Source organism: Vitis riparia, chromosome 16 (genome assembly GCF_004353265.1).
Source record: "Vitis riparia cultivar Riparia Gloire de Montpellier isolate 1030 chromosome 16, EGFV_Vit.rip_1.0, whole genome shotgun sequence".
Classification (NCBI taxonomy): domain Eukaryota; kingdom Viridiplantae; phylum Streptophyta; class Magnoliopsida; order Vitales; family Vitaceae; genus Vitis; species Vitis riparia.
The window spans coordinates 20,098,210-20,122,621 of record NC_048446.1 but is presented as its reverse complement, the minus strand read 5'-3'; the positions used below and the strand labels follow the sequence as shown (position 1 = coordinate 20,122,621).

General features: G+C 34.1%; 4 protein-coding genes and 1 pseudogene across 4 annotated transcripts; 1 reads left to right on the top strand and 4 right to left on the bottom strand.

The window, feature by feature from the left end:
* Positions 1–1,295: 1,295 nt before the first annotated feature.
* LOC117932971 (plastid division protein PDV1) lies at positions 1,296–4,562 on the bottom strand. Its single transcript, XM_034854306.1, has 2 exons — positions 4,214–4,562; positions 1,296–1,976 (listed from the first exon to the last, which is right to left on the bottom strand). The coding sequence occupies exons 1-2, from the start codon at positions 4,514–4,516 to the stop codon at positions 1,446–1,448; spliced, it is 834 nt and encodes a 277-aa protein (XP_034710197.1). The 5' UTR covers positions 4,517–4,562; the 3' UTR covers positions 1,296–1,445.
* A 1,521-nt stretch (positions 4,563–6,083) lies between these two features.
* Positions 6,084–7,797, bottom strand: LOC117934202 (inorganic phosphate transporter 1-11-like). The gene has a single exon (XM_034855845.1). It carries the CDS (start codon positions 7,795–7,797, stop codon positions 6,244–6,246), a length of 1,554 nt encoding a protein of 517 aa, XP_034711736.1. The 3' UTR covers positions 6,084–6,243.
* A 3,202-nt stretch (positions 7,798–10,999) lies between these two features.
* Positions 11,000–13,340, bottom strand: LOC117933393 (annotated as a pseudogene).
* LOC117933392 (inorganic phosphate transporter 1-11-like) lies at positions 13,278–15,075 on the bottom strand. The gene has a single exon (XM_034854757.1). It carries the CDS (start codon positions 15,073–15,075, stop codon positions 13,516–13,518), a length of 1,560 nt encoding a protein of 519 aa, XP_034710648.1. The 3' UTR covers positions 13,278–13,515.
* Positions 15,076–19,931: 4,856 nt separating this feature from the next.
* Positions 19,932–21,904, top strand: LOC117932895 (mavicyanin-like). The gene is made up of 2 exons (XM_034854202.1): positions 19,932–20,199; positions 21,337–21,904. Exons 1-2 carry the CDS (start codon positions 20,019–20,021, stop codon positions 21,639–21,641), a joined length of 486 nt encoding a protein of 161 aa, XP_034710093.1. The 5' UTR covers positions 19,932–20,018; the 3' UTR covers positions 21,642–21,904.
* Positions 21,905–24,412: the final 2,508 nt, after the last annotated feature.

Genomic DNA, 24,412 nt, shown 5'->3' with positions numbered 1-24,412 from the left:
TTGACTCGCAAAATCCACATGGAACGTAGAGAACAATGAGGAATTTTCTTCCATGGATTGACCAAATCCGAGAATTGGTTGACATTTTGCACCCCAAAAAAGGGGCCGTCGTGTCCAACGGAGATCGCCAAAAAAGATTACGACCAAGAAAAAATGGGGGTGTGTGTGGACAGGAAAAGAAGCATGTTTTCTTGTTGTCCAAACAGACTTTTCTTTTTGTTTTTATAAATATATAGATATGTTTTTGTTTTTGCTTTTTAATGGATCCAATGGGAAGTCAAAGAAAGTGTTTACACACTAAGCTATAACTGAAAAGGCTAATTATGTTTTCAAACTTTGGACTTTTTGCTTCGAGTGTGGTCAAGAAAGGCAAAACAAAAAAACTTACTTTCCGACATTCCTTCGGCCTTGGCCTTTTTAAGCTGATAACGTGTTGCCACTTTCCTCCCTCCTTTTTTTTTTCTGTGTGATCCCTAATTGATTAGGGGGTGATTCATGTGTCATTAATAGGAGATTAGAGTTGACCTAGATTTAACGTAGAGATTAACAACTCTAATTATCGGATTAACCAGAAAAATATTTGTGTTTTTGTCTTGATGGAGATGGAAAAACAGCAAACATACAAGCGAAGATAAAGCCCAATTATGTGGCCCATAGTGCAAATGGGCCACATTGTGCTTCTTTTTTGGAGAGCTGGTCTCTTGTGTATTTTTTGGATTTGTGGAAAGAAGGAAATCGGAGCTCCTTTGTTAAAAGTTTGTCATCAGGATCAATGTCTTTAATCGATTTTATAAATAGGGTCGGATCTAGATAAGAGAACACTTCTTTCGTATTTCCCCTCTTTCGGGCTATACCTTTTGTTTTCCCTTTGTATACAAAACCTCTTTTAGAGAAATCGAAAGTTCGTTCGATATGGGTTAGTATGTACATAACAGAAAGATCGGTACCTTGAATTGATTTTGTAAATTGGGTAGGATCTAAATAATAGAGGGAGCGGGTGTACAACAAGATTGAAAATTCACATTTAAAAAATATGTTCCAATAATCCACCTGAATGCCAAGCGGCCATTTCTGGGAACAGATCATGGAAGGAGCTGTGAGGATGAAAAGAAGCATATTGAGCTTTACATTCCAAAAACTTCAGATTGTGATTGACATTTGTTTCTGAATATGAGAACTTACAGTGAATCAGGTGAAGACCCCATTTTCTGAGGAGGGCTTGAGTAAATCCAAGCCTCCTACATTTTTAATAGGCCTGAAGTTCCTGCTGTACATGGAATTTTGTTCATAGTATGGAAACTAACAGATGCTCTAAATGCAGTGACCAGACATATCTCAAAGGCTTCGTGGTACAAATTAGAAAGAGAATAAAGATATTCTGAATGATAACAACAACACAGCCTCCTATCAATTAACAATTTTGCTAAAGAGTTCAAGTTTTCACCTTAGCCCCTGGCATACAACACATCCAACTGGTTCAGTTCACTACTTAAAGAAGAACTCTCAACCCGAGAAGTTCTCTTCATATTTCGATTTCTGTAGATATTATCTTCTCGCTTCTGTGGAGGTTCTAATACAATTTTGTCCTTGTAAGTTACTTGATTCAGATGTAGCAGTGCAAGCATGCTAACGGCAACTAGAGCAGCATTACCAAGGATCCCACCCATATGATCCAATTTAAGTGATTTCTTCCCGAAATTGAAACAAGAAATGAGAACTTTGATGAGAAAATTTGACCTCTTCTCTTCATGGGGTGCAGCGTTCTTCCCAGGGAGACTTGCTGGAGGACCAAAGAGATTATCAGGTAAAACAAAGGGACCTGCATCACGAACATCTCCCACAAATGCCATAGCTTCTTCAATGACTTTGTACTTCTTGCCATGGTGTTCAGACAACCTAATTGCAAGAACAATCCGACTTTGTTCTAGTCGTGCAATTGCAGCATCCCTCTCTGCTTGTTGATGTACCTGTACAGTCTGTAAAACAGATCATCAACAAAATCAAAACGTTAACAAATAGTATTAAACAAGTCACAAGTGCGCGCAGAAAATTAAGATGAAAGTTTGAGATGCTGAGCACAATTTTGTAACCTGACATAAAGACAACTGCGATGTTTATCCATATTAAGACAAACAAACAAATAGTAGACACAAGCGTTTAATGCATGAAAAATGAGGCCTCCATGCTAATGTTCATTTAAATTATAAAAAAGTGGAATTGCACAGGGTGAACCATAATAACATAACTGTTTACACAAGCTCCTTCTCATAAGAGGTCAATCACGTCGATGGTGAGCATTCCAAGTCCGAAGGGAGAGGAGAGGATTGAGAACTGCAAGAAGATGATGATTAAGGTAATAGGTCTCCCAAGGACAGAACTTTGGAGAAATTTAGGGAGTGCTCTTCTGAGTTCAGAGTTTCCATTTGATTCAAACTCCCTTAGATGGTGAATTTTTGTGCCTATGTACATGAGTTTATGGAATGAGGGCCAGCTGGTTTAAAAACCCATGCACCAATGAGACAGTACCACATGCACACTAAACTGGTCCTCTTTCGAGTTGTACCAAGTCTTTGTTAGGCTCCATAAACCCTCCTCCCAACTTGTGCAGGTATGAAGCAGCAGGATTCTATTATCCTATACAACTTTGAAAGAAGTAGAGACATCCTCACTGTGATGTTATTTGCTCTTAGGCTAACTCTTGGAGAGGTGAAGATGTGGGCATTAGAGGTACTCTGCTAAAAGTTTCCTGGTGAAGCCAACACAAGCAAGGTGGAGTAGCAAGTGGAGGGTGGCCACACATATTGGGTTGACTGCTCACTTCTCCTTCATTCACTTTATGAGATGAGCTCTTTCATCCTGGGATAGGCTTGGGCATCAGAGGAATTCTGGTACCCTCAAAATCGGGATGTGCAATATGCTAACATGTCCCAGTGTAAGGATATCTATAGAACATGGCTGCAAGGGCCACTTGGAGACTGAATGACATGTGATATTCTATGGGTTATACTATGTGGATTAGAATTATCAAAGACATGGCCCCCGGAAGCACATTCATGAGTGCCAGCCCTATGTGTCAAAATCGCCACATTTAACATATTATGGTTTCACATGTTAGCACCAAACAACAGAACTGCAATATCCCTTTCATCTTATGCTTTTATTATAAATGACATTGAAGACCAGCGCTTGTCTAGAAAATATCAACATCAACTTAATTTAATTCAACGCAAGTAAGCTCAACAATGTCTATCTCAACTACGCCAAGTTGTGTACATGGACCATTAGAAACAATTATAGTCAACCAACTGTCATAACTCCTTTTACATCATTGTCCATCGTGCCTCCTCTTGGAATCTCATACAACGTTTTTTCTCAACTTTATCCTCGTCCTCAAGGTGCATTCAACGACTACCTTGTGGATGAATTTGGATGCAATCATTTTTATTTGACCCATATGACCAACCTATTTTGGCCAAAACTACTTCATGAAATCATCAACTTCTCCCACCTCAAATTTCTCAAATCCATTTGGGTCAAAATAGATCATTTCTAATATTCCAACACAATCATCATGACGTTTTCAATTTCTCCAAGTTCATTTCAAAGATATCTTTTTTCTTGGAGGAATTCCACACCGCATAAAGCACAATAATCCTTGTAATCATCTTATTACGCTATAAAACTAATTCATTCAAAAGTGGGAGGGGAAGTGTGGATCACACAAAGTTTGAGAAGCACTCCAATTTATCAACCTCCCTCAACTTCACTCAATCCAAATCCAAAATTACTCCCTTTTCCCTTTATCATATAAAAAAAATAGTCATTCTTGGTATATCATCTTCAGCAATCTTCACTATTCCCTCAATTTTACCCTTACCAGGTTTTATTTATTTGAATTATATACAAACTTTACACAATCCTAACATAGTTTTCAACCTTCTCTAATATAGGAAATTGAGCGACATTGCCAACAGACAAAGTTCGGTAGAACCCATTTTCTTTCCTCCATTTTCATCAGTTCTACAGAATTTAGAGATTTTTTTTTTTGAAAAATAACAGTAGTACTCATAATTCATTTTTTTACGCTTTCCCTCCAATTTCTCAGCAACCAAACGGCATGCCAACCAAAAAGGAAGAATGACAAATTCATGCCTTATCCCCATCAGCCAAACAGAATGTACATGAAAAAAAAAAACCAAAAAGGTTAACTCACGTGGAAGAACTCGAGCTGGTCTTCGAGGTTCTCGAGAGCGGTTCTGATGGCATTGAGACTCTTAGCCTCTTGAATCGCCAAGTCATCGTCTTCGACCCTAAAATCCTTGGCGTATACGAAACCAAACCGATTCTCATCGACGTCGTTGAGGGGTTTACTTTTGTCGGATTTTCTAAGGGATTTGATGGAATTGAGAAAATGAAATCGGGAAATTGAGTGGATTGCGTCGCTTAGTTTGTCGTGCAGGTCCCAAATTTTCTCGAGAATTGCCTCGATTTCTTCGATCTCCATTTCCCATTTCATGAGGGAAAGTGGAGGAAAATTGGCGAGAAAGTTTCCTAGGGTTCGACGGTTCGGTATTTGAAGTTTGAACTGATGGGCCTTCTTGGCTCTTTTATTTGCCTTGCTTGTGGGCCTTTTATTTGGGCTTGTAGGGGATACCTTCTGTAAGTGGGCTTTTGTTTCATTTTTGTCCCAAAGTGTGTGTGTGTATTTTTTTTTCCTTTTTCTTTGTCCTTCCTTTTCATTTTGCTATTACAAATAATCATAACTCTTCTATTTTAATAAAAAAGGAAATATAATCCCTCCCTTTTAACTTCTTTATCATGAAAACGAGTAGAAATATATATTAATACTTGAGATGAAAATCCATCATCTTCAAAAAAACGAAGAGTAAAAAGATAGTGGATAAATTATGCCACAAGAGCTTTCCAAAAGGTTGATGAAAGAATCTCCGATGACCCCATTCTAAAAAATTTACCACCATGTGTAATGGTATGGTGGTGTGTCCCTCCTTCCATGTAAAGATGACCCTCAACTTTGTCTGCACCTACTTTCATAATTTTCATGCTCCCTTTAAAACCCCATTTGGTGATGATTACTATCACCTTGATGCTGTTAAGTTTGATTGATTTGGTTGGGTGTTGAAAGGTTCACTATGGACCGATCTGATGCATCCTAGTAATGAGCTTAATATATACTTTCGTTATAGAAGTCGGTTGAAAAGTTTTAGTTTGATAAATAGAGTCGAATGATGATCAATTAATACGAAGAAGGCTGCAAATCTTTGTCAAACTTATTTTTATTGATTTGAGAGATGAGGGCTCTTGGTGCAAATTGAGGTAGGAAAGGATAAGATTTGATTCTCTTATCGCAATTCAATACATTTTGAGCCAACAAAGCTTGGGATTATTATAAGTTTGGATAGCTCTCTCATGGATTGATTTGAGACTTTGCTCTCCATAGCCTATAATCCGCCATCACTACCTTCTTGAGTTGTTACATAAGGGGTATAGGGGCTAGAGGAAGGGTGTTATATTCCTAATTGGTGTATATTCCTTTTATAAAGAATATTGTAAACGATATTTCTTCTTGATATATTTTTGTAATATTAGATTTTCTAGTAGAATAAAGAAAGTTTGTTAGAAATTAATATTCATGTAAATATTTGATGTCATGAGGGAAAAATGTTGTGAGATAGCTAGGGATAGACATGAAAAACTTATATAGATTAATGGATAGAAGTTTGAGAAATAGTAGGAGATACACTCGTATTCACTATGATGTAACGAAATGATTTTCTCTCATCCATGGTCATTGAAATGATCGACTGAACTCGTGCATCTTTGTGGATTCATTCACTTTTTGTGTTTTTAGGCCAGTATGTCATGTTCAAAGGTTAATCATGCATGCAAAAGAGAAACATTCACCTGATTGAAATAAAAGTCTAAATATCATTTCATCAATCACGTAAATTTATACATTTCACTAAGGAAAAACAAAGCGACGCCCTTAACTACATATTTTTTCAAATACAAACTTCAGGATCATTTATTTTGGTAGGAATGCATATGATACAAACACAAACGGCAAACGAAACACTGTTCTATTGCCCCCCTTATTCATTTCTCACACACTCATCATCAGCCCGAAAGCAACCCTTCTACACACAAGGCAAAGATAAATATTGATTCACGTAATTCAAATTAACTTCTAACATTCTTTCACGTGCCACTGATAACCATCCTTTCTTAAGATGGTCTGCTAGCCATCTGGGTTTCATTAATACCTCCATCCTCGCCTGATATTTCCTCGAGGGATCGGCCTTTGGTCTCCGTCACCAAGAATGTGCAGAAGAAACCTAGTATGTTTGTACAGGCCATGGTTATCATGGCTATCCTAATTTCATTAGCTTTACCATCCAAAGTATAGGTCGCCACCACAAATGCCCCGATCATAGCCCCAGCCTTCCCGGCCGCAGCGCTCAGTGCATGGCATGTTGATCTCACTCGGGTCGGGAACAGCTCGGCCGGAAGAACAAAAGTTGTGCTGTTTGGACCGAAATTGGCGAAGAAGAAGGTCAGCCCATATAGGACTGCAAACAGCCATGTATGATCGTCCCTGAGGTATTCGTACTTGATTCCTATTATCAGCATGAATAAGGACATCATGAAGAACCCCACAAGCTGGATGATGTATCGGCCAATCCGGTCAATGAAGAAAACTGTGAACCAGTATCCCGGAAAAGTCCCCAGCATTGCCACCACAAACATGGCCCTGGATGTCTCGAACATTTCCCGGAGAGCACTGACTTCATGATCTTGATTTACCAGGTTCATCGCCGGAAAAATATCCTTCTGAGTTAGGTTTTGGCTGTAGAAGGCTATGTCCAACAAGAACCAGGTGCTCATTGTGCCTATCAGGTGACGCCCATGGCGATTAAAGAACTCTCTCGACCATAATGAGTACTCGTTAGCAGCCTTAAACTCTGCCACTTTATCTGCTTCAGCTTGGATTTCAATCTCAAGAACCCTACCCATGTCTGCAGCAGCTTGTTTAGCATTTCCTTCAATAAGGGCAGTGTACCGACCGGTCTCCGGCATCTTCATTCTCCAATAGTATGTTAAAAGCGCAGGCAAGGCTCCAAGCATCAGCACGATCCGCCATAGATAATCTGCCTCAGGTTGTGTAGAAAGTATATGATCATCGTCGAATGACACAGTCTCATACTTGAGGAGGAAGAGCTTCGAGAGAATCATGGAAACCAGCCCTGCAAAAACGATCCCCACGCCCTGCATAGCAAACACGGCTGCAATAAAAGCCCCACGAGTTTTTTTATTTGCATACTCCGACATGATCGTTGCGGAGAGAGGATAGTCACCTCCAATTCCAAACCCTAGCCAGAATCTGAAGAAACAAAGTGTAGTGATTACAGATTTATTGCTGAAGCCGAAGGATAGGCCAGAGCAGATGGCACAAATGGACATAAGAATGAGAGTCATGCCATAAACTTTTTTCCGGCCAAGTTTGTCACCAAGCCAGCCAAATACTAGTTGGCCTGATAGGGTTCCTACTAGGGCAACCCCAACCACAAAGTTGTTAACACTGTGGGGGAGCTTCCCAGGCTTATTTTTAGTGGGGTCATAGTAGTAAAGGCGGCCGAGGAGTTTGGTGACGGTGGAGATGCAGAAGAGATCATAGGCATCGGTGAAGAAGCCCATGCCGGCGATGACGATGGCGGTGATGTGGTACCATTGTGTTCGAGCTGAATCAAGAGCATGTAGCACAGCGAGACCGTCAGACATTTTGTGGGCTGGCTTTTGCCTTGATTATCGTTGAATTGTGTTTGTGAAGCCTCCCACACATTTTATAAGTAGCTTGCCTTGTGGGGAGTGATGGTGGGAAGGTTAGTTGGAAATTGTATATGGCCGTTTAAACCTATGTTTGATTAGGGAACAACAAGAAGTATGGAATAGTACATGAAGGGATATTCTATTTGCGTGGACGTCTATAAGAAAGGATATGCCATAGTGAGACGTGTATAGAATTTCTAGTGAATTGCGAGTAGGCTTACGGCATGATTCCTCAGGCCAAGAGACAAAGCTAAGATTGACAGCATGGCTTATATATAATCAAAGTCAAGAAATCTTCTTTGGAAGCAACTAAAGAACATCTACATAAATTGATTAAATAATTGTATCATTTAGCCATTAATGTAGGTTCAATTTTACCTGATGACCAGAAAAATTCAAGGCAAAAAGAAATGATATAGAAGAACATCATGTTTGGTTATCAAGGAAATCTTAGGATTATTTGGGTTTAATTGTACATATTTCTTCCCTTTGAGTTAGGTTTCTCAGGGATCTTTTGGCAGTTGGTTCAAACTTTGAGTCATTTTCATATGGGGTACTCCAAGGTGGAATCATTAGTCCTTTTCATATATGCAACCCTAAGTTTGACGGTTGTTGTTTCGGTTCACAATTTTCTATTGAAGCTATGTTTTGGCACGGCCCGGTTAATCCCCTAGACAAAGCTGTCATTAATTTTGGCTTTGTCTTTCATTGTAGTCTAAGATGGTATATGTATTGTTGCTTTGAGATGGGAATATCGGCGAATGTGGTCAAAATTAGTAAGTACGGAAATTGTTAGTGTGCTGGATTAGTTGTTTTATATTGAAAATTTTAAATGATTTGTTAGTTTTGAATTAGGTTATTCAAATAAGTATGATTGTGTATGCTTGGTTGAATAATGGTAACAGAATGGAATCAATCCATTAACTTAAATAAGCTGAAAAATACAAAATTTTATGATGAGCTTTCAAGTGCTCATGTGCCCCTTGTAAGTGCTTAAGCGTTATGGGCCCTTGTGAATGGTTAAGCGTTATAAGCCCCTTGTAAGTGCTTATATTTCATATATATATATATATATAAACACACCTCCTTTTCTTATGCTTTGTTGCTTATACTTTATTCTTTTTATGACAAAAGGGGGAGATAATATGGTTGGTTATTAGATTGTGATTTTCATTTCTATGTTATTATATTTTTTGACACGCATTACTTTTTATTAGTAATAATTATTGTTTTAGTGTATGTGATTAGAATCAATGACACATAGGGGCGGATCTAGTAAGGGCTGGGGTTGCATATGCACTCCCTCAAATTTCCCAAAAAAAAAAAAAAAAAAATCTTATATATTATTCCCATCAAAGTCCCAAAAAAAAAAAAAAAAAAAAAACTTATATATAACTGGAGATTTTAAATTGTCAAATTAGGACTAGATGATTGCTTTTTGCTTTATTTCTTGAACTAAAAATGTGCAAAATTTATTTGAATAAAATTGAATTTATTAAAATAAACTTAATTAAATTGCAAAAGAATTATTGGTTTCTAATTCAAATGATTCAAGGTTGGGAGTTTCACAATCCAACTTTTGATATAGGACCTCAAGCAATTAGTTAGTTTTAAAGTATATGTGGGTCAAATGAGATCAACCTGAATTTCATAACTTAGGATTACATTCGTATCCTATCTTTTAATATTTTATTTTATAATTAAAATACCAAATAGATGAATGGATATGAAAATTGGGTTTAGGTCTAGGATTTAGACCTTTATCACTTTATTTAAATTTGTCTTAGGGTAGATAACAATACTAAAACCTTATATAATTAGGGATCGGGAATTACTAAGAATTTCTAGTATCAAAGAATGAGTTATGTATCATCCTTAATTTAAACTAACATTAGAATATATCTTTGTTTTATTTATTATACTTCAACCTTTCATTCATTCAACTTTTAGTTTGATTTTATTCATTGTTTTCCCTTGGCTGTAACATTAGCTTTTCATGTTTCACACCCTAAGTTGGCTTTTTAGCCTCTCATGGTGGTGATTTTATTCACATAATCCATAAAAGAAGAATAAAAAATCATTCTTGAATAAAAGAAATAAGAAACAATAGATTAAAATAGAGAAAACAAACCTAGAATCTTCAATATCCTCTTCTCTCCCCAAGAAAGTCAAGAATGCCCAAGAACTACTAAAAAAGAAATCCAATGTCCTATTTATAGGTTAAAAGTTAAGTTCACACATGGTAAGATCCTAGAGAGCATGTAAAATCTTCTTTCCAAATAAAGCCTCTCAATAAAAATTGTAAAATCTAGCATTTAGATTGGTTTTTGAAAACTTGAGATCATTGTTAGTTCTGAATTAGGTTATTCAGACAAGTATGAATGTGTATATATGCTTGGTTGAATGATGGTAACAAATAGATTAAGAGTCCATTTGACAGTAATTTTAGAAATTTCTTCAATATTTTTAACATTTAAAAATTTTTAATATTCAAGTATTAAAAAGATAAATTTTTTTTTTTATAAAATTATTATCAAACACATTCTAAATTGGTTTACATTAATCCATTAACTTAAGTGGCTTAAGAAAATGAAATTTTATGATGAGCTTTCAAGCACCCCAAAAGAGTGCGGGTGTTTAAGTGTTTTCACAATTTTTATAATTTTATTTTATTTATTTTTTATCTTTTTTTTAATTTTAATTTTTTTATTTTTAAATTTGGTTGCTTATACTATGTCACTTTTATGACAAAAAGAGGCCGTTTTTGTTTTTTTGTTTTTTTTTTCTTGAACTTGGTTTCTTATACTTAATGATTTTTATGACCAAAAGAGGGAGATGTTCCTAACTTGATTTATCGGGGAGTTCAGTAAGGAGTCAGGAGCACGGACTTTTATATAACAAACTTGAAGACAAATATAAGTACCAGCTTACGAAAAGATATCTGGGAGAGGTTGATATCTAGTTCACGTAAATTCATACGCTTGTTCTTTTTAGAATCAATGGATTCGCTCAGTAATTGATTAAGTTTGTGGTTTTTATGTTTGCAAAATTTTTAGACAGAGTTTGTAGGTGGTCTTCCATATACCCTGTGTGTCTCGTGAATGGTTGAATTTTTATATTAATTCCTATCTAGATATCCCACTTTGATAACAACCTAAAACATGGCCCTGGATGTCTCGAACACTTTTCGGAGAGCACTGACTTGATAATCTTTATTTACCAGGTTCATCGCCGGAAAAATATCCCTCTGAGTTAGGTTTTGGCTGTAGAAGGCTATGTCCAACAGGAACCAGGTGTTCATTGTGCCTATCAGGTGACGCCCACCTCTCGACCATAATGAGTACTCGTTAGCAGCCTTAAACTCTGCCACTTGATCTGCTTCCTTTTGGATTTCAATCTCAAGAACCCTACCCATATCTACAGCATCTTGTTTAGGATTTCCTTCGATATGGGCAGTGTACCGACCGGCCTCCGGCATCTTCATTCTCCAATAGTATGTTAAAAGCGCAGGCAAGGCTCCAAGCATCAGCAAGATCCGCCATAATAATCTGCCTCAGGTTGTGTAAAAAGTATAGGATTATCGTCGAATGACACAGTCTCATACTTGATGAGGAAGAGCTTCGAGAGAATCATGGAAAACAGCCCTGCAAAAACGATCCCCACGCCCTGCATAGCAAACACGGCTGAAATAACAGCCCCACGAGTTTTTTTATTCGCATACTCCGACATGATCGTTGCAGAGAGAGGATAGTCACCGCCAATCCCGAATCCTAGCCAGAATATGAAGAAACAAAGTGTAGTGATTACAGCTTTTGAGCTATACCCAAATGACAGACCAGAGCAAATAGCACAAATAACCATAAGAATGAGAGTGAAGCCATAAACTCTTTTCCGGCCGAGCTTGTCCCCCAACCAGCCAAAGACTAGCTGTCCTGTTAGGGTTCCGACGAGGGCAACCCCTACTGCCCTACAACAGCATTGTTGACGTTGTGGGGTAGGTTGCCAGGCCTTTTAGGGTGGTTAACAGGGTCATAGTAGTAGAGACGGCCCCAGAGTTTGGAGACGGTGGAGATGCAGAAGAGGTCATAGGCGTCTGTGAAGAAGCCCATGCAGATGATGATGGCGGTGATGTGGTACCATTGTATTCGGACTGAATCAAGCGCATGTAGCACAGCAAGACTGTTAAGACATTTTGTGGGCTGAACTTTTTTTAAGTCCTTCACATTTTATATGAAGTTTGCCTGGTAGGAAGTGATATGGTGAAAGGTTGATTGGAAAATGTGGCCGTTTAAACCTATGTTTGATTAGGGAACAACAAGAAATATAGAATAGTATGTAAAGGGATATTCTATCTGCATTGGCTTGAAAAGGGATATGCCATTGTGAGATGTGTATAGAATTAATTTCTAATGAACCATGAACAATGGAAACGGGAGCTGGGGATCGATGGGTTACCCTCATCCTCACACGACTATTTAAATATGTTGCCCCAAAAAAATAAAAAATATATAGAGTGGATATAAGAATTTTTTATTTATTTTTAATTTTTTTAATTACATTAAAAATAATTTTAATTTTAAAATAAATAAATATTATAAATTTTTATGATTTACTTTAAGGAGAAATATTTTTTTATTTACATGTATTAACAAAAGTAAAAAATAAAACATAAATTAAAATAATTTTTATTTAATAATATATAAACCTAGAAAAATAAGACCATACTTGAGCTCGATTTTATTTTAAAAAAGAAAAAATTTCTCAAACCTATTTAGTTTCGTCTCAAACTTGTTGTATTAAGGATTGACTACTTGAACAAAACACATCCAATTACTAAGAATGCGTTTGGAAGTGATTGTAAAAAACATTTTTATTATTTATGATACTTGAATGATGAAATTTTTTTTGTATTAAGAATATTAAAAACACTCTATAGAATCACTACCAAATGGGTTCTTCGACTAGAAAGTATTTTTAACATTTTTAGTATTTAAAAATTTGTATCATATAAGTGTTAAAAATATTAGAAATATTTTTTAAAATCACTACTAAACACACTTTAAGCCTCATAATTCCTTAGACTGTGAACCTAAGGCCAATTGCCATAACATAAGGAGATGACATAAGGAGATGAGCTAGGAGTCATCATTCTTGAAAGGAGCCTAAATTTGAAATCCAATTAAGTAATTTAACATGTATTTTTGTAGAATACTTATAATGGGGCAAATGGTATTTAGAGAAACCAGAAGGCTAAATTAAATAGCTTTGGATGACTTGAGAATTTGAAAGGCTAAAATCCCTTTCATCAATCATCACTCATACAAATTCTGTACATTGCATTGAAAAAAGCCACTTCCTTGGCTACAAGTGCTTGCAGATTCATGTAATCATAAGCACCTCTTATTCCTTGGAATTTGTCTATATAACACAACACAGGAGGCAAAAGAGACCATGTTCTATTGCCCCTCTGCTTATTTATTTCACATACTGCTCATGAGCTCAAAGTTCTAGACCGGCCTCTCATGAACCCTACACCCAACACAACATTGACATTGCCTTAATTGATACACACGAAAGACAAATACTTTTATGCTTTTTGCGATATAACATGTAATTGAACATCACAACTTTCAACATTCTTCCACCCAAAATTTATACATAACTATCCTTTTATTTTGATGGTGTGCTAGGCATCTGGGTTTCATTATTACCTCCATCCTCGCCTGATATTTCCTCCAGGGATCGGCCTTTGGTCTCCGTCACCAAGAATGTGCAGAAGAACCCTAGCATATTTGTACAGGCCATGGTTATCATGGCTACCCTAATTTCATTAGCTTTACCATCCAAAGTATAGGTCGCCACCACAAATGCCCCGATCATAGCCCCAGCCTTCCCGGCCGCAGCGCTCATTGCATGGCATGTTGATCTCACTCGGGTCGGGAACAGCTCGGCCGGAAGAACAAAAGTTGTGCTGTTTGGACCGAAATTGGCAAAGAAGAAGGTCAGCCCATATAGGACTGCAAACAGCCATTTGTTCTCGTCCCTGAGGTATTCGTACTTGATTCCTATGATCAGCATGAATAAGGACATCATGAAGAACCCCACAAGCTGGATGATGTATCGGCCAATCCGTTCAATGAAGAAAACTGTGAACCAATATCCCGGAAAAGTCCCCAGCAAGGCCACCACAAACATGGCCCTGGATGTCTCGAACATTTCCCGGAGAGCACTGACTTGATAATCTTTATTTACCAGGTTCATCGCCGGAAAAATATCCTTCTGAGTTAGGTTTTGGCTGTAGAAGGCTATGTCCAACAAGAACCAGGTGCTCATTGTGCCTATCAGGTGAAGCCCATGGCGATTAAAGAACTCTCTCGACCATAATGAGTACTCGTTAGCAGCCTTAAACTCTGCCACTTTATCTGCTTCCTCTTGGATTTCAATCTCAAGAACCCGACCCATGTCTGCAGCAGCTTGTTTAGCATTTCCTTCTATAAGGGCAGTGTACCGACCAGTTTCCGGCATCTTCATTCTCCAGTAGTACGTTAAAAGTGCCGGCAAGGCTCCGAGCATCAGCACGATCCGCCACAGATAATCCGCCTGACGTTGAGTAGAACGCACAGGATCCTCTCTGAATGACACAGTCTCATACTTGAGGAGGAAGAGCTTCGAGAGAATCATGGAAACCAGCCCCGCAAAAATGATCCCCATGCCCTGCATAGCAAACACTGCCGCAATAAAAGCCCCACGAGTCTTTTTATTCGCATACTCCGACATGATCGTTGCGGAAAGGGGATAGTCTCCACCAATCCCAAACCCTAGCCAGAACCTGAAGAAACAAAGTGTAATGATTACAGCTTTTGGGCTATACCCAAATGACAGACCGGAGCAAATAGCACAAACAACCATAAGAATGAGAGTGAAGCCATAAACTCTTTTCCGGCCGAGCTTGTCCCCCATCCAGCCAAACACCAACTGTCCTGTTAGGGTTCCGAACAGGGCAACACCGACAACGGCATTATTGACGTTGTGGGGGAGCTTGCCGGGCTTTCCAGGCTTGGCATGGTCGTAGTAGTAGAGACGGCCCAAGAGTTTGGAGATGGTGGAGATGCAGAAGAGGTCATAGGCGTCGGTGAAGAAGCCCATGCCGGCGATGATGATGGCGGTGATGTGGTACCATTGTGTTCGGGCTGAATCAAGGGCATGTAGCACAGCAAGACTGTTAGACATCTTGTGGGCTGGCTTTAATTTGCCTTGATTTTTGAATTGTGTTTGTGAATCCTCCTTCACATTTTATATGTAGTTTGCATGGTAGGAAGAGATATGGTGGAAGGTTGATTGGAAAATGTGGCCGTTTAAACCTATGTTTGATTACCGAAGAACAAGAAATCTGGAATGGTATATAAAGGGATATTCTATCTGTACGGACTTGAAAAGGCATATGCCATCGTGAGAAGTGTATAGAATTAATTTCTAGTGAATTATGAACTATGGAAATGGGAGCTGGGGATCGATATCCCGACTCTATTATTTAAATACGTTGTCCAAAAAAATTTAAAAAAATAAACAAGGCGAGATGGGCATAAGAAATTTTTATTTATTTTTAATTTTTTTAATTACATTAAAAGTAAATGCAATTTATAAATAAAAAAATATTACAAATTTTTATGACTTACTTTTATGATAAATAATTTTTTATTTATATGTATTGAAAAAAAAAGTAAAAAGTAAAAAAATAAATTAAAATAATTTTTATTTAATTATATATAAATCTATCAAGGCAAAATAAGATAATACTTGAACTCGACCATATTTAAAAAAAAAAAAAAATTATTTAGCTTCATCCCAAACTTGTCATATTAGGGATCCGGTATTGAAGGAAACACGTCCCATTGCTATGCCTAATAGTTCCTCTAGCTATGAACTTAAGGCCAATTGCCATAACATAGCGAGCTGATCTTGAAGTCGTCCTTTTAGGAAGGAGCCCAAGTTTGAAATCCTATTAAGTAATTTAACATGTATTTTTGTAGACTACTTATAACGTGGCAAACGGTATTTGGAGAAATCAGAAATGCGAACATTTGATTAAGTATGGTTGAATCCTAACCTAAGGGCCAAAAAGATTGAGGAAGAAATGAAGTAGGAGATCTTATTTTTTATGTATATATTTACATATACCTTGAGCCACTCTTCATATGAAGCCGACCATATATGGTGGACTATCTGCTTGGTTCATATATGCGTCCCTTAATTTGACGGCTGATGTTTGCTTCATAGTTTTCTATTGAAGCTACATATATGTTTTGGCATTATCTTCTTTATGATTTGGAAATTAGAATGTGATCAAGCTTAAGCTGTCTGTTGAATTTGTCTTTGGTTGAGGATATTATTCATTGTGGTTCAAGAGTATATGCGGTTCTATGAGATGGGAATGACCAAAGAGTCAAAGAATGTCCTCATCAGTATATAGTTTATAGTTTCTTCGATTAAAACCAAGACTTCAACTCTTTGCTCGTGTTTGAAACTAAATTATAGGAAGTAGTTATGTGCAAATTTCCATTCTTCTCGTAAAGTTGAACTAGAAAAATAAATAAGTAAATAAAGTGATGAAATTTAAATTTATTAAAAAAAAAGGAAAAGAAATGGATACAACTCTCTATAGTGATGGATTCTCTTATTTGTGGGTGTATTTGACGACTTAGACTAACTTGTTCCCACTCTATTGTGATCAAAGTGAGAGAACGACACATGTTGTGTTGCTTGTTATTCTCTTGTAGACTTAGAGTACGTTTGATAGTAATTTTAAAAAATGTTTCTAATTTTCTTAACCCTTGAAAATTTTTATCTTTTAAGTATTAGAAATGTTAAAAACGTTTTTTAGAATCACTGTCAAATGTACTTTTAGAGTGTGATTGACAATGATTTTAAGAAGTATTTTAACCTTTGTAATACTTAAAAATATTTATTTTTAAATATTAAAAATGTTAAAAACACTTCCCCAAATCACTATCAAATATACTCTTAGAATAATAGAACTTGCGAGCTGTGAAGTTTTTGGTAGGCTTTCAAGGTTTCTTTGATGCATTTCCTTAAAGGTCCTTGTATTAAAGAAGGGAAAATCTACTTATAGGTGTAAGTAGGATTCAATTGTGTATTAATAGAATGCTTAATTTGCATGATTAATGAAATTCAATTCCTTGAGTTTGTTAATTCTCTTCTTAATTGATGAAGTCTTCTGATAAGATGATATATACTTTTATTCTCTTTTGAATTTAATTTGATTTATTTTTAAAAAATTTGTAAGACTTAATTTTGTAGTCTTATAAAAAATTGTCATGCCTTAATAGTACAACCCATGATAGTTAATGAGTTGGTTGTTATGGGTATCCAACATAATTTTATCATTTGTCATACTTTCATTGGCTATTTTCAGTGCCAACAAGGTGCACTTGAAGGAGCTGTGCAAAGGGCAACATGTAATTGTTTAGGTTCTTTCCCTTCCTTCGAATTATTGAAAATTTGAAGGTTGATAACTATTAGACATGGATAAGTTGTTGTTCCTCTTTGTGTAGAGCTTTGAATACAAGAGTGAACTTTGTGATAGACTATTGTACTGCACCTTAATTGTGTTTTATTACATATCTTATTGCTATTGGATAGATAACATTGCTACTAAAGCAAGTTTATTAGTTTATTTGCTAACTTGCACATGTCAATGCGTAAGGAGTATCTCTTTTAGTTTGATGGAGCCTTTTACTTGGCTCAATAATTTTTGTACCTTAATTTTATACATGAGGGTTGCTATTTGCATATCTTTCTCCTCGATGGTCTTGATGAATTTAATGATGACGTAGATTTATGTTGGAGTTGGCATCAAATGAAGAGTAGAGAGATTCTCGAAGTTCTTTGAGGTAGTTGTGATTTTCTCCTTAAATGGAAGAGTTTGACCTGGCTAATTGGTTGGTATTTGTTGTGCACTTCTGTTGTTTTCATTGAGCAGGAGTAGATGCCTCTTCGTTAAATATAAACCTTGTCATCATCCTTATCAATGTATGTAGCCATAATCTTCTTTCAAGTTATTGGTCTGACAGTAGCTTTGGTTAATTGACAAAGGAGATAAGAGGTAAAAATGTGCTATTGAGAGTCTTAGAAATTTGAACACACAAATTTTCATTGTTCCTTCAAATTTAAACAAGAGAGGAAAAAAAAGAGTGACACAATTCAAATTTATTATTTACTAAAAACATAAGAAACATATACAAATCCTTTGGAGAATCTCCTAATTAGAGGATAAAAGTATTTCCATGCCACTTGAGTGTGATCGGAGCTCAAAGTAGCTTGTTCCCAAGCAACTATGATAAGGGTGAGAGAAAACCACATGCATTGTGCTTTTAATTCTCTCACAACTTAGAATGTACACTTTGCAGACTCTAGAGCTTTGTGTAGACTTTTGAGGCTTCCTCGACTTGTTTCTTTGAGGGTCCTTACATTGAAAGAGGACACTCCTTTATATGTGGAGTACTTAAGTTTAGATTTGGTATCCTAAGTATTTAATTTGAATGATATAAGAAATTTAATTCTTTAATTTTAATAATTAATTTTCTCTTTAATTGATGGAGTCTTCCACCAAGAGAATATATGCTTTTATTCTCTTTTGACTTTAATTTGATTTGATTTTTTTTTTTCTTAATTAATTTAAAAATATTTAATTTTATAGTTCTACAAAAATTTTCTTCTGTCATTGACACCACACGTATTACTTGCCCTGTATATCTTGTTTGTCAAACTCCAATTAGTTGATTTAAAAGTGATTCATGCCGATCAAATTTTTGGTCTAACTCAATGTGACCATGGGAGCAAGTCTCAATTGTATGGTGATAGCTGATATTACCTCTATATATGGTTTCGTATTATTGCCTTCTTTGTGTATATCTTTAATTATTATATTTCTACCAAAAGGAAATCAATGAGAAGAAAACAAAAACAATAATTCCCTCAATAAGGAAATCATCGAATGCAAATATAAAGAAAAAAAAATGAAAAGGGAAATTAAAGATTTGGTTCGCAACTGTTTTTAGTTTTCTTCTTCTTCTTCTTCTTAAAAAAAAAAAACACGTTTCACAACTAAAAACCTTTTTTAGTTTTCTCCCTCAATAAGGAAATTATAGAATGCAAATATAAAGAAAAAAATGAAGAGGGAAATTAAAGATTTGGTTCGCAACTGTTTTTAGTTTTCTTTCTTCCAAAAAAAAAAAAAAAAATGAAAGAAAGAAAAAAATACGTTTCACAACTAAAAACTTATTTTTGTTTTCTGTTCTTAAGAACATAAAATAGAGTTTTCAAATAATATTTTTTAATTATTTTTACTTGTTTTTTGAGGATAATTATTTTATAAAATAATTATACAAACATGTAAAATAATTAAAAATAAAGTATCGGATATAAAGATTATTTTTAAAACTTGTTTTAAAAGTATTAAAAATATGTTAAAAACATTTTAGGTTTCAAACAAACTTTTGTTTTACAAAACATTAAAGAGTAGTTTTCAAAAATTGTTCTTAAAAACTATTTTTTATAATAGTTACCAAATAGTTCTTTTTAACCCAACATATCCATCTTCAATGGCTAAGAGAAAAAATGGTGTGGTTTGATCCCCTAAACATAGTACCAAAAATCTCACAAACTGATATCAAATTGACTTGTTTCGATGTTACACAAACTCTTTTTCTTCAAGCCATCCAATTCTTTGGAACTTATAAGTTATAACCCACAACAATTCTATCCCCCACCACAGGCACCACCAAAAAAAAGAGGAAGTGAAATTCACACACAACATAATTAATATAAACCCACCCTTTCTTACTAAATTAAACCATCCATTTATTTTTGCCATTAGTACTAATACAAATACTTCAAATTCCACTGGTTTTTTTCCCTGTGATTTCCATGTGAATTCAGGATGGCCACTATTCTGGATATGCATATATGGTGAAATCACCTAATAATAGAAGTGGTAGGTGCCTTTTTTGATTGTATCTATTTATACAACCATCTAAACATTTGTTTGTTGTTGATGCAGGCATAGAGTTCCTTTGTGTTGAAGGAGATAAGCAACCGTCCTTCAACACAAAGATCCATCAGATCAAGCCAGCAGACAAGAGATAGATCATTAGATGGCGAAAAGCCATGTATTGTTGTTGTTCCTGTATGCAGCCATGGGGGGTCTTATGATTGGGGAGGTGGGTGGAATGAATCACATTGTTGGAAAAAGCCTTGGCTGGACCATCCCCCAGAATGCTTCCTTCTACCAAGACTGGGCAGCACCCAGAACTTTCGCCGTTGGTGACAAGTTGGGTGAGTTTTCTTGACCTTTTTTATGTTGATTTATATTACATTTTTTTTTCTTTATCTTCGTTTGGAAATAAAAAGGAAAACAAAAGAATTTTTGAAATAATTTTTTTTTTTTGTAGTTGCAAAATACAATTTTTTTTTTTTTTTTGTGTTTTTCCATTTTCGAAAATAGTTCTGAAAAACAATTTTTGAAAATAATTTTTAATATTTTGTAAAACATTTTTTTTTGAGAACCTAAAATGTTTTCAACATGTTTTCTATATTTTAAAATATGTTTTAAAAATAACTTTTATATATAGAACTTTATTTTTTATCATTCTTTAAAATTTGTATAATTATTTTTTAAAACAGTTGCCAGAAAATAAGTGAAAACAACCCAAAGTAATAAAATATGTTCTTTAAAGACACCATGAAGTTGTTGGACAACTATTTTTGAGAGCAGTTTTCTATTCTCTAAAACAAAAAATCAAGAAAAATATGTTTGACAATAAAAAATTGTTTTATATTTTAGATTTTTTGTTTTTAAGAATAGAAAATATGATGTTTTTCGAGAATATCTTTTAGTTATTTTTACTTGTTTTTTTAGGACTATTTAAAAAAATAATTATATAAATATATAGAATAATTAAAAATTAAAACACGAGATATAAAAATTTATTTTAAAAATATTAAAATATAGGTTGAAAACATTTCAAGTTTTTAAGCAAACTTTTGTTTTAAAAAATGTTAAAGAACAATTTTAAAAAACTGTTCTTAAAAATTATTTTTTACAATTGTTTTCAAAAACAATTACCTAATAAGTCCTACAATTTTTGTTTTTAAGAATATAAAATTATTTTTTATTTGTATCCTATCTCTCTACAAACTGAAATCATAACAACAAATTTTATGTGTATTTTTTTGGTTTTTTTTCCCCCTATTTCTATAATTCAAATGAAACCATTCAGCTCCATGCTTGCTTGATTGAGATGAAGCATACACTATGGAATTCATTTCATCAAGCCATCACTTCCTGCAAATTCAAGTAATTAATTAACTACATTGAAAACCTAATCATCTGATCATACAACTGCGATAAATATACGTTAATTATCAATAAATATCAATAATTAACGATAATCCTATCGGTTTGAGATGCAGTCTTCTTGTATAGTTCGGGCATGCACAATGTGATAGAGGTAAGCAAGGCGGATTATGATGCATGCACTCAAAAGAATACGATCAGTGTACACTTCAGCGGGCCGACGGTTCTTAAGCTCGCTAAGCCTGGGGATCACTACTTCATCTGTGGCCTCAGGCAGCACTGTTTGCGTGGCCAGAAACTGAGCATTAAGGTGGCACAGGGGCAAGTGCCTGTGGAGTCTGGTGCCGATTCTGCTAAGTCTTTGTTCAGTTTCAGGCTGGTTTCTGTTTTATTAATCTTTGTGCTTTTCATGCCTATTTGAATGGAGAGGTAGCTAGCTTCTCTAAGAATTTCCTGAAATGTTGGACGTGTGATTCTAGATAGAATGAAGGTTTTCAATGGTGGAAAGCATGCATGGGGCTTCTAGGGTTTGTTCATTGATCGAGCAGTGAAAGAGAAAACTGGAGTACCATAGCCAACTCTGTAACATATTAGGTCTTGGAAATGATCTTTCTGATGAATATTTTTGGATTGGCTTTGCTTTTATGACATATTAATTGACATGCAATGTAATTTTGTATAAAATTACGGGGCATTTATTTATTATATGCTATGTTTGGTTCGAAAAATGTTAAGGAAAGAAAAAAAAATACTAATTAAGGACATGATTTTTTTATGTTTGAAGGAAAATCAAATATAATTAAAATTAGTTAGAAAATTAATTCGATTTTAAATCATTTTATTTTTATATAATAGAGAAAAAAAATAAGTGAAATAAGTTTGAAGATACATATAAAAATATTTTATTGATTTTTAATTTTCTTTCTACTTTTTCTTTTAATTTTTTAATTTTATATTTTTGCTTAAATTTTCTGAAAACCAAACATAGCTATAGCAGGAGGAAACCCAAAAAATGATTAATCATCCAAACAAACTTGCATATATCTTAATTTGAATTTTGGAGATTTAAATTTTGAAGAAGGCTAAAAGATTTCTAAAGAAGTTTAAAAAAGATTTAGAGTCTTCCTCAAAGCTTTTCCTTCATTTCTTTTTTGTCTTTTGAATTATTTTCTAAATCATACCGGTATTTTAAAGGTTTTTCTAATTTATGATAAGAATGGAGAGTACTTGGATAGTTTTCGAAAATCTTAAAATATCATTCCTTAGTTAAGTAATAATTATAACTTACTTCATTGATAATGATTTTAGGAAGTATTTTTTTTTTCTAACACTTAAAAAATAACTATTTTAATATTTTTCAATCAATCATATCTGTATCCATAAACGAATAATATCATTTCACTATATTATAAAGGATAAAACCTAATCTTTGTATTTACACTTCAAACCAAAGTACATGAGGTTTTAATTTTTTATTTTTTTTTTATATAAAACATTTTTGTTTTAATATTTAAGTTTGCTATAGTAAAAGATGGTTTTTCAAAACAATTTGAAATATTTTTAGTTATTTTTTAAAAAATGTTTCGAGGAATAATCGAGAGTGTACAAAATATTTTAGAAACCTTTGCATTATGCATATAACATCTTCATGGAGAATAAAATAGGAAAACTATTTTTTATATTTGAGTTTTCAAACAAAATTTTGTTTTTCAAAACAATTGAAAATTGCTATAAAACCTCCACAAATTAATACTCGATAATCTTGATTGAATAATGTTTTTTTACCACTTGGAACCAATATGTTAAATTAATAATTTAATAATTTTATAAGATAACACATACATATAGAAAAATATGTGTAGTTTTATATAAGACTCACTGACTATATAACTAAATCGATACAATCTGTCTAAGAGACCTCCTTAAAATATATAGATATCATTTTTAAGTTTGGGTAACGTGAAAAGAAGTTATTGTAATAAGAAATTATTTAATGTCATTATTACTTAAAAATAATTCATAAATTAATCATTAATTTATGGAATAATTAATATGTATTTAATTTGAGATTTATAGTTATGTGTGAAGTAGTCATAGGAAATTATCTCACTTTTTTGAAATAATTTTAGTATAAATTTCAAAATTTTAATTTGATTTTTTTTTTTAAAAAAAAAGAGGACTCCGAAATTTGGTAGTTAAATTAAAGTTATCTTTTTTAAAAGATAATTTTTCTTTTTATTTCATTTTTAGATTTATAAATATTTTTTCAATTATCACATTTTAAAAATATTTTTTAAAAACCTATATCTTTAAATTTAAGGAAAAAAATTAGGAGAAAAAGTGGAACAAAAATAAAAAATAAAATTAAAGTTAACGTCCGCACTCAACTGTATACAACTTTAAAATGCGTTTATAAGGTTAAAGTGGATTCATATTTATATAGTGTTAAAAACTTTCTTCCATACCCTATGTAAGATATCACAAATAACTCCCCATATAGACACATCGTTTTCAACTTTTCGTGGTGTTTCATATAATTGTTGAGTCAAATAAACAAATATCCCTTATAAGGCCAAACAAACCCACATAGGGGTCAGGATTGGAGGGATTTGTTATGATATCATTTGTAACAACCCATATTATAAATATTGTTCGCTCTAAATCTAAAGAGATTTTCACGATTTTAAAATATGTTTATAAGATTAAGAGAGATCCATACTTATGTAGTGCCACAAACTTTCTTTCCTATGTGAGATATCACAAATATATAATCATATTTAGTAAGTCTAAAAAAAGAAAAATCTCATTTAAAATATTATTTTTAAAATATATATAATATTTATTTATTTTTCTTTCATTTTCATTCAAATTTCCATTTATCCTCCTAGGCATGGAAGAAAGCAAAATTTTGGGAAAAATCCCCAAAAATCGGATATTTTTTCGGATGGTCAATGCGGGTCAACAAACGATCAAACACTGCTACAATGCCTCCACAAAAATGCTTATTTTTGTAATAACTCATATCATAAATATTGTCCACTCTGTTGTAAAACAAGGATAAATACAATGCAAATCTAAGTAGTAGAGATGAAATATATCTTACTTTGATATATAATAAGGAAGAAGAAATCAAAGAAGAGAGTTGAGAGAATGAAAAAGAAAGAGAGAGAATGAGAGGAATAATTTTTCTTT

What these genes read in the sequence shown, in the direction of transcription:
- LOC117932971 (XM_034854306.1), bottom strand. Translation starts at nt 4,516, where the DNA reads ATGAAATGGGAAATGGAGATCGAAGAAATCGAGGCAATTCTCGAGAAA. An exon ending in ACCAGCTCGAGTTCTTCCAC is followed by an intron (nt 1,977 to 4,213) that starts GTGAGTTAACCT and finishes TCTGTTTTACAG; the next exon opens with ACTGTACAGGTACATCAACA.
- LOC117934202 (XM_034855845.1), bottom strand. Translation starts at nt 7,797, where the DNA reads ATGTCTGACGGTCTCGCTGTGCTACATGCTCTTGATTCAGCTCGAACA.
- LOC117933392 (XM_034854757.1), bottom strand. Translation starts at nt 15,075, where the DNA reads ATGTCTAACAGTCTTGCTGTGCTACATGCCCTTGATTCAGCCCGAACA.
- LOC117932895 (XM_034854202.1), top strand. Translation starts at nt 20,019, where the DNA reads ATGGCGAAAAGCCATGTATTGTTGTTGTTCCTGTATGCAGCCATGGGG. An exon ending in CGCCGTTGGTGACAAGTTGG is followed by an intron (nt 20,200 to 21,336) that starts GTGAGTTTTCTT and finishes TTTGAGATGCAG; the next exon opens with TCTTCTTGTATAGTTCGGGC.